Genomic DNA, 9,836 nt, shown 5'->3' with positions numbered 1-9,836 from the left:
GTACAATAATTTATTAATTTTACATGAGTGATTATTGAATGAATGCATAATTAATAGTAATCAAGTGAGTGAAATATTGAGTATATTGCATAAAATATATCCATATAAGTCAATTTAAATAAATGATTGAAACTTATATAATTAATAAAAACAACGACAACAGTAAACAAAGAAAAACTTTAAAAGATAAAAACCAGTTTTTTATTGGATAGCATATAAGGCACACAATAACTTTTCATACATTTCCAACGTATACTGTATAGCTGTTAAAAATTTGCATTTGTGTAGTAATTTTTTATGTGTAGTAAACATTTCACATTACATCATATAATTTGAAGGTAATATGTCTGGATTTCAAACCCCAAATGTTTTTTATTCCTTACTTTTCAATTTTAATGTATCATTTATCTCGCTTTTAAGATTAATTTGCCTGTATTTTTTAATGCAGGTTTATAGGTTAGCGTTCTGTAGGCTGAACGCGTATACGTCATCAGCGTCACGTGAACGCGCGTAATCTCTCACATGTAGAAGTCACAAGCAGCTGCATGAGAAGTGAGAGAGAGAGAGGTGCAGCTCAACTTGAGTGAAACAGCATGAACCCCTAAGACGCAAAAGCATGCTTAAAATTTTGACAGAAATGGACGAATTGTATAGGGCTGTTTGAATATTTCACGAATTAACGGGACTCCTCTATAGGAAAAAGCTTAGGATTCGGCGGGATGCAACCGGGGACACCACGTTTTTCCGCTATGTAAAAGAAGGAATGTGATTTTAAGGTTTATTATCAGGCAAATGTGAAACCCGACCGTATGCTGTTAAACATAATCAGCAAATAATTTCAACTAATTATAGATAACATTGTTCTAGCAGGAGGACACAGATTTTCGGTTGTTTTAATAATACAACATCCTGACCGAGTGCGTGAAGACACCTTGGACTGACGCTCGCGCGCACATGCACGCCGCTGCCATTCAAGCGATCGTTCGCTTGAAATGAAGAGGACATCATCCCGTGTCTGACCAAATCCGGCCAATTTCCCACCGTCCCGGCCATCTGTGTCTCTTCGATTTTGGAGGTGAATTTCACGAACAAAAATGACCCAGCCAACGGCAAATACGAACACGGACCAGAACCAGAGCTGCGGTATATCAAAAAAGAGCATGATAACCAAAATATTTAAAGTTCGCAAAAGGAGAGAAATGATGTTCGTGCAGGTGTGTTTCATCTGCAGCGTGCTCTTCATGGCGTGGTGCATGTCGTCGTTGCTCACAAAAACAGGTGAGTGGGTTTAAGTGATGTCCTGTGTAAATAATGAAGCTGATGATATTGCTTTTGAGAAATTCCATATGTACGTAACGTTAGGTCACTCTTGCATTTGGGCTTATGAGAAATGGGTTTCATTGTTTTGTTGTTCCAAAGAGGCAAAACGCACTTTTCCCTTTTTTGGGACGTCAGACGTTGAATTATTCACAGTTGTGTGATTACAGTCTGGTGCTCTCAGTGTTACGAGCATCCCCTCTACTAATTTGGATAATTTAATTCGAATGATTAGTTTTGGGGATGCGTGTGGTACCTGCTACATGTTCGCCTCATCCCTTATTCGTTGAGACTGTTCAGTGTTTTATGTGAAGATGGCTTGGCTTGATGTTAAGAGACGCACATAACGTATAGCAGTAACATTTGTGGGCAGTCTGTGCAAGTCAAACTACTGACGCAAAAGAGAACGGAAGTTCTATTTATTTGTTTAAAAATATGTCTTCTGAACAGTCTCCTGTTTTTATTTTTTACATCGGTATGGCGATAATTTAATGTACCGCTTCATTGCATTCAATGACAAGCTTCCCATTCCCAACTGTCTGAGTTTGAACCTCCCAGGGGTGGAGTCAAATGCTCACAAAGGCGGAGTCAGACGTCTCATTTTAATTTTAAAGTAACGCATGGGCCACACATACCCAGTGTGCAAGTACGTATGCGGCGCGTCGCGCAACATGTATGCAGTACAGATCCGTCATGCGCCATTGTGTTTCCACACACACTACGTTACATTAGCGTGTTCAGAGCGATTCATTCAACAATGGTAAAGTAACTTCCCAATGTTTGGAAGATTATTCGAAAAATAAAAGGTTTATGAAACGCTATTTTCGTCATTGTGATTCTTTCTTTTGTTAAGTGCTAGTTGTTGATTAAAGAAAGGCTATCGCGTGTATCTCTTGCTAAGAAAGTTGCGGAGAAGAACGAGGTGCAGACTTTGGGTTCACTTCACTCTATGAACCAATGAAGAAGTCAACATCGATCATATTACCACCTGCTTGTCATGTGATTGTCACTATCTGCGTGCACATTCCCCATAAATTATAAACACGGTAGGATATTTGTACGATGTAAATAAATATGGACCGCACACGCACTGCACAAGGAGTATGTGTGACCCAGGCATAAGGTGACATCTGCTGCTCTGACAGTCTTAAAGCAACAACGAGCCTTTTTTCGACCTTAAAATAATGTCTCTAAAATTATTTTAGTGGTAGGACAACTCTTAATTGGATGACTTTTACTGCCTCTGCAACCTTAACAGCCCTCAATAGGCTGAAATCACAGTTGTAACTTTGTAAATTCACAATCCCCGCCCATCACTGGCATTACGGCATACGTCAGGTTTTACTCATAGCCTGGGTGAAGTTCGCCAACATCTAACAATAAGACGAAACGATCTAGTCTCCAAACCATCACCTCAAAATAGAGAGAGAGTGATCGGACAAGAGCCTGAAGACGATTCAATATCTGACGGACTTACACTTGGTGCAAGTGGAGCTGCGAGAGGCAACGGGTTGCAAAACGGATGGAAACCTATTGTTAGCCTTCCTGCTACTTGATTTGAAAGTCTTGTATGTAAAAATTCTTATTGTCCTTTTACTTTTGAGTGTATTAGTAATTTCGCTTTGCTCAGGTTGTTTATTGGCGCACTTACGTTACTGGTTCACAGTGTATAACCGTAAGGTAGACTAGAGATAATGTAGTGTTGCCGGGTCTGAATAGTGATTTGGGTGACTGCAAATGTGTTATGTTGCTAACGTTAGCAAGTTAGCTGCTATGTAGCTAGCACGCTATGCGCTAAAGGGCTGACAACCAGCTGCTACCTCAGAATCTAGTTTGAGCTATTAGTAATATAGCCCAGTAGTGTACCCCACGAGAGCCAAAAGAGTGCTTTAGAACAGTGATTCTCAACGGGTGGGCCGCGCACCTTTGGTGGGCCTCGGAGCGCCATCTGGTGGGCCGTATAATTTACATGTTAAAGAAACACTAAAGTGGAGTCAAGATGCATTACCTAAAAAAAAAAAGATTTGAATGTCGCAACTTCAAAATTCTTAAAATTCAAATATACACTCACCTAAAGGATCATTAGGAACACCTGTTCAATGTCTCATTAATGCAATTAAGGTGGTGGTGTAATGGTGTGGGGGATGTTTTCTTGGCACACTTTAGGCACCTTTGTGCCAATTGGGCATCGTTTAAATGCCACGGCCTACCTGAGCATTGTTTCTGACCATGTCCATCCCTTTATGACCACCATGTACCCATCCTCTGATGGCTACTTCCAGCAGGATAATGCACCATGTCACAAAGCTCGAATCATTTCAAATTGGTTTCTTGAACCTGACAATGAGTTCACTGTACTAAAATGGCCCCCACAGTCACCAGTTCTCAACCCAATAGAGCATCTTTGGGATGTGGTGGAACGGGAGCTTCCCACAAATCTCCATCAACTGCAAGATGCTATCCTATCAATATGGGCCAACATTTCTAAAGAATGCTTTCAGCACCTTGTTGAATCAATGCCAAGTAGAATTAAGGCAGTTCTAATGGGCGAAAGGGGGTCAAACACAGTATTAGTATGGTGTTCCTAATAATCCTTTAGGTGAGTGTGTATTATGTTACAGTAAATGATGTTACTGTTAAATGGGTCGTTCTCTGAAAAGAAAAGTTCTGTGCAAGCAAAAGTGTCAAAGTGTGTGGTCAGAAAATACGATGCAGAATACATAAAAAAATGTTTTATAAGGGCTAATAAATAGAATGTCCCCCTCTTGTGTGTCTGACCTGTTACAGGTATATAAGCCTTGATCTGGTGTTGTATTTTTCATTTGGTATTGATTTTTATTTATAATTTTTTTATGGTTTGTAAAACAGAGGGTCTCATTCACTAAGCATGCGTACGCACAAATTTGTGTGTGAAACCTGCGTAGGAACGCTTTCACAAACAAATCATGATTCACAAAAACTTTTTTACATACATTTATTCTAAATGGGCTATATGAAGAAAGATAGGCACAGTCGAAAGCACACATACGTCTCTTTCCTTTTCTCTCCCTCTCTCTCAACACCAGTACTTTTTATACATGTATTTGCACTAGTCATATTTTGCACAGACTGCACACTGTTCTAGCTAGCGCACTGTTGTTACTAAGTTACTAAGTTGTTACTGTACAAAGCACAGTAAACTATTCTATAAAAATAGCATAACACTACTTTTATTTTGCATAGAATACATTTTAACAATACTTTTGCACACTCATCCAACTGTATCTATTACCACTGTTCATAATCTGTATATATAATCCTACATTGCTCTGTTCATAATGTACATAGCATTCCTAATTATATTCTGTATATACTCGGCTCAATACTGTATATAGCAACTCCTCTGTACATTCTGTAAATCATAGCTTCCCTTACTCTGCACTTTCATGTAAATAAAACACTATATTCTTGCACTTCTGGTTAAGATGCTAACTGCATTTCATTAGCTATGTACTTGTACTTGTACTCTGCATAATGACAATAAAGTTCAATCGAATCGAAGTCAAAATGACAAAATTCTTGTTTCATCCCGGGATAATTACATATTTTAAATAATAATGTAATTACTTGCGAGAGCGCATCTGTAGACACAGTCACATGGGGTTGAGTAACTTTGACTTAAATGACGACAGGGGGAGGTTCAAATGTTCGTATAAATACGAAAAATCTATGCAATTTTTAGTGAATGAGACCCAATGTTTTCATGTATTTGGCTGACTTGACTAAATCTGCTTCTGTGGCATAACAGATTAACTGCAGAGTATAACATTATATTTTTTGAATATTTTGTGTTCATACTATCATATTTGGAAAGGTGGTTCTCGAAATGTTTTTAAACAGTCCTCGGTGGGCCATGTGCTGCACCTCTGAGAACCTCTGCTTTAGAACATTCACAGTTTATGAAGTGACATGAAGTTACAATGTTTTCTACTACGTCAACAAATTCACTTATATTGTGCTGCCCACGTGGAAGCTTATACAGTGAAAGTATTTCTGACTTTGATAACAGAAAATTGCCTTATTAACTGTTTCACTGCCATTGACGAGTTATCTCGTCATTTTAAAAAAAACTGTTCACGCGGAAGTTATTTCGGCAATCAGCACTGTTGTACTGTTGTACAGCAGGTGGCGCTGTTACACATCTTTGGGAAAAAGTACAAAATCCAAAAACCTAGAGTGTGTATGTTTTATCGGTTTTTAATGATTGTTCTAAGTGGAATCTGGGCGGAATCTTTGACTAAAAACGTTAATCATCTCAGCTGTTTAATCACAGTGATGCACAGCGCAGCCCATCTCGACACAGCTAAAATAATCCTGATGGTAAACAGGTGGACAATACAAGGAGAAGAATTATTAAAATCTTTACGAAACAATTTGGAGTTCTTGGGAGTTGATCAAGTACAGAAATACTACGTCATACGTCCGACTCATTTTTTTAAACAAGTTTACCATGTTAAGCACGTTTAACAGCCAGCGCGTTTAACAGTGTAAATAGTCAGAATGCATGACATAGCATGATACCCGATCTTTAATGGATGGTATAAAGAAATAAAGTTTTATAACCTGGTTGAAATTGCTAATTTCTCCGCATTCTTAAAAACATTTGGGATAATGCAAGTACAGAAGTGAACAATATATTTTACACTGTGTTTCCCAAATCTCATTGTTGTTCTTCTGAAACGTTACTTTTAGTTTTTTTTCCATATCCATAAAGGAAGTGCAATTAGTGTAGTCATTAAATGCTGCTTAATCAGCTTTAAATGTTGAGTTCATTATCCTGCCCTCCTTTTGTGACGCTTCGTTAGACAACTTTACAAGCTCTTTTTCCTACTTCTCATAAGCCGTAAGTGGGTCATTCTGTTCTTAGAATGGAGCGGTTGGAATGTTTTGACAGGTTCTGCTACAGAGCGTGCGATTTTATTCAGTGTATAGCTGCTCCTAATTGTATCATAGTGAAAATTGGTCAATAATGTGCATGCAAAATAAGCATACAGTAGTTTGCTTGAAAATACAACTTATGGACATATCTTTGCTTGAAATATGCAGCTTTTATTTAAAAAATAATAATATATATATATAATGTTACTAGGAATGGGAGCCGTAAAGCATAAGAATTCCATTTTTTTCCGGCAACAGTTCTTCCTGTGCATGTTAATTTTGTATTAATATACATATTTAGGAAATGTTTACATGTATTTATTTATATTTACCAATAACTTAAATAACGTAAGATAACACATGCAGTTTCTGCCAATCTCATATTAATCTTGAGGACCTATACAGTATGCATACTTGGTATCTTCAAAGACTATTTAGTTTGATCAAAGATGGATACAGCTGTACGATTTTTCCTGCAAAAGACGATTTTCTGGAGGCGTGCAGAGGGGGCGGAACTACAGCACAAGCACACAATACATCGCATTGATTCACTATAAGTTTCTGTTGTTTACATTATGCACAAACACGCCGATTGCCAACAAAACACAGACTTGACTTGAGGGCAATTTTTACCTCCGCATCAGACCTACGCCGTAGCCTACACAGACACTCGTACCCTGTGCTGTACGGTTTATGTCCGGCATCTTTTAGTGCTTGGATTTCGCCATCTATCAGTATCAAACGATCTCCAAATCCAGCGTTATATACACCGTTTATATAACATTCATCAGTGAGCAAAACAAACACAGCTAAACTTCTGTCAGCCGAATGGGGCGGTATTGATGGCCGTGCTCCATCTCATGCTGGCTGGATGATGAGTATGCGTGCTCTTTCTCTCATACTCGCATGTGGGCGTGCTTTCTCGGGAGAATTGTCCAAAAAGGGTCTTAAGAAGCCATGTTTGAAAAAAACTTTCAGAAACCAATACGAAGCCTGGCGTAGTGAATCGAGCACAAAAATACTACGTCATAACACTCAACTCGTTTTTTGACAAATTGACTATGTTATGCTTGAGAAGACAGCATGTTTAACAGTGTAAAGAAAACAGAATGCATGAAATTCTGTAGCATGTTACCTCTGTTTGAAATATATGCATGTATTTAAAAAAAAAAATATATATGCTCAGTACACAGACATGTATTTTGTAAACAAACTTTTATTCTGGATTAGATTGATCATGATTAATTGTTTGACAGCCCTAACTCTTTAAATTTAAAATTAAAAAAGATTGAATAATCTTGATTGTTAATTGTGATTAAAAATGAGTAAATAAACTGTGGTTATCAATTTATCCATGTAATGCTGACTACAAGTGTCCATCTACCTTATCCTCGAACATCATACATGTTTTGAGCAAAATATGTCAGGGTACATAATTTGGGGCAAATTATTCCTTTAAAGGAGAGGTTTTTCGAATGGTTTCACTAGATGTTAAATAAGTCTCTGTTGTCCCCAGAGTGTGTATGTGAAGTCTTAGCTACAAAAACGCCACAGATCCTTTAATATACCATGCGCTACATGCCCACTTTTGCTGGCGAGGAGAAACGTGCTGTTTTGGTGTGTGTCTCTCTAAATGCAAGAGAGCTGCTAGTCTCCGCCCCCTTTTAGCAGAAACTGTGCAGTGAGCCTGTGCTTCCAGCGACAAAAGATTAAAGTATGCTCACATAAAGCGAACGAGGAACCGGGTCTAGTCTTTGACGAGACAAACACATTGTTTCCGATAAGCACACCGGTTTCCCCCGGGGCCATTCGCGAAGCCCGTCCGGTCACGACAGCATTAGGGTGAGAAAACCGCATTGCGTGTATACAAACCATACACGCAGTTTTCTGAAGTGAAGATACTCCAGACAAACGGGTCGCTATTTCTCCAAGTCAAATTAATGTTACACAGGACAATCCCGCCGCATGTTTACAAGCCACACACATCGCATTCTAATAGTGAACGGACAAACGTGTCACAGTGACATTTTATCTACTTTCAAGTTGCCGCAGGTCCATGAGGTCTTACTTAAAAAATACCGGTACTTACAATGTCTTTATTTGTAGCTTTGCCTCGCTCAGTGTGGATGATTTCCATTGAAAACTAAATAAATCCATCGTTCTCTTATCTCCCGTGAGTCTGGGAACGTTGTTCTGTGCAGCCAACAACACAACAGATCGTATGCTTTGCTACTTTTGCCATCGTGTTGGAACTTCACATATGTGAAAACAACAATGGTGGCGGCACGATGGGTGGACACGTTCAGAACACTTGCGTCATTAAGAGCACGATTTCTCAAGCGCTCGTTTTCTCAAAGGCTTGCAGAGATTTTAGCATTTAAACATGGAAAAAGTCAGTTTTTCATGAAACGTCCCCTTTAACAATATGAACAAACATCCATTTGTCTAATGCTTTTAACTTGGGATGCACCGATATCATTTATTTAAAGACCGAGTACAAGTACAGAGATCTTTTTCTGGTACCCGCTGATACAATACCTATAACCAATGCCTGTATAATGTACAAATTATGTTAGTAAACCAGTATCTTACTTGTACTTTTTTTCTTTTGTTTTTAGGTCTACTTAAATTTAAGTACTTTTTTTAAATTAAGTAAAAAAAATTATATAAGTACCACAATTTTACTAGCACATTTACTTCAGCTTGGTAAAGTAAATATACTCTGTGGTCGAATTATATAAACATCAACGGAGGTGGTGTGGTAAAATGTGAGTATTATAACTTGTCAAGTCAACCAGACTTCTATTTTGACGGATCACCTCAAATGGTGTTTGTTTATGTGTTTGTGTCCTCGTGCAGTGAACCGCTGGCTCACAAGCACAATGTGTTTAGATTCAGTACACACAACCAATATTTCACACAAAGTCCCGCAAAACAAGCAGAATATATATTTAAACAGTATCTGAATATGTCAGCGCTAATTTCTTGTTAGGAAATAAAACATTTGCTGGATTCCTTGCCATTCCGTGTTGTACAGCAAATTCTGTTTTAATGCCTGAATTCTTCGATTCAGTCCGCGTTTTCCGCATTGCGGAAATCATAGGGCTCTATCTATGTCAACTAAGGTATCGGTCATTGGTATTGGGGTGTCATTACGAGTGCGAGTACATGAGCTTGGTATCAGGCCGATACCGATACTGGTATCGGTGCATCCTTACTTTTAACAGCTGTAATGACAACTGTCCAAAAATATGTTACCCTTAATATTAGGGATGAACCGAAAGGAAAATTCTTGGCCGAAACCGAAAAACGAAAAAGAGGAAACCAAGGCCGAAAACCGAAACACCGAAAGAAATTATGCCAATTATTAGTGCCCTTGCATTTATGGCTATGACTGTGTGCTAACTTTACTAAAATCAAGGCATTGCAATTGCATAAATAGTAAAGTTTCAAAGAATAAATCAATTACAAATTATGCAAATATTTATTTAGCACATTGCAACAATGCACAGTATAAGATAAAAGATGTTTAACTTGACCCCACTAATGTGTATATTAAATAATAATGTACAGGTCTACTGGCCTGCTGAAAAGTTGTACAA

The 9,836-nt window shown here is 38.2% G+C and overlaps 1 protein-coding gene across 3 annotated transcripts in view; it reads left to right on the top strand.

Annotated features, from left to right (window-relative positions):
- The first annotated feature begins 538 nt into the window (after positions 1-538).
- The window catches only part of slc24a4a (solute carrier family 24 member 4a), a 63,814-nt gene continuing 54,516 nt past the window's right edge, over positions 539-9,836 (top strand). For 2 of the 3 annotated variants that reach the window (XM_056767210.1, XM_056767209.1), the window contains exon 1: positions 539-1,278. In XM_056767210.1, the coding sequence (XP_056623188.1) occupies positions 1,095-1,278 (184 nt within the window). In that variant the 5' untranslated portion in view covers positions 539-1,094. Of the gene's footprint in view, positions 1,279-2,649; positions 2,886-9,836 lie in introns of those variants that run through there. The other variant, XM_056767211.1, reaches the window with a different exon arrangement.

Source organism: Triplophysa dalaica, chromosome 15 (genome assembly GCF_015846415.1).
Source record: "Triplophysa dalaica isolate WHDGS20190420 chromosome 15, ASM1584641v1, whole genome shotgun sequence".
In the NCBI taxonomy this organism is placed as follows: Eukaryota; Metazoa; Chordata; class Actinopteri; order Cypriniformes; family Nemacheilidae; genus Triplophysa; species Triplophysa dalaica.
The sequence above is the reverse complement of the archived record's forward strand: the minus strand, read 5'-3'. Positions and strand labels throughout refer to the sequence as shown.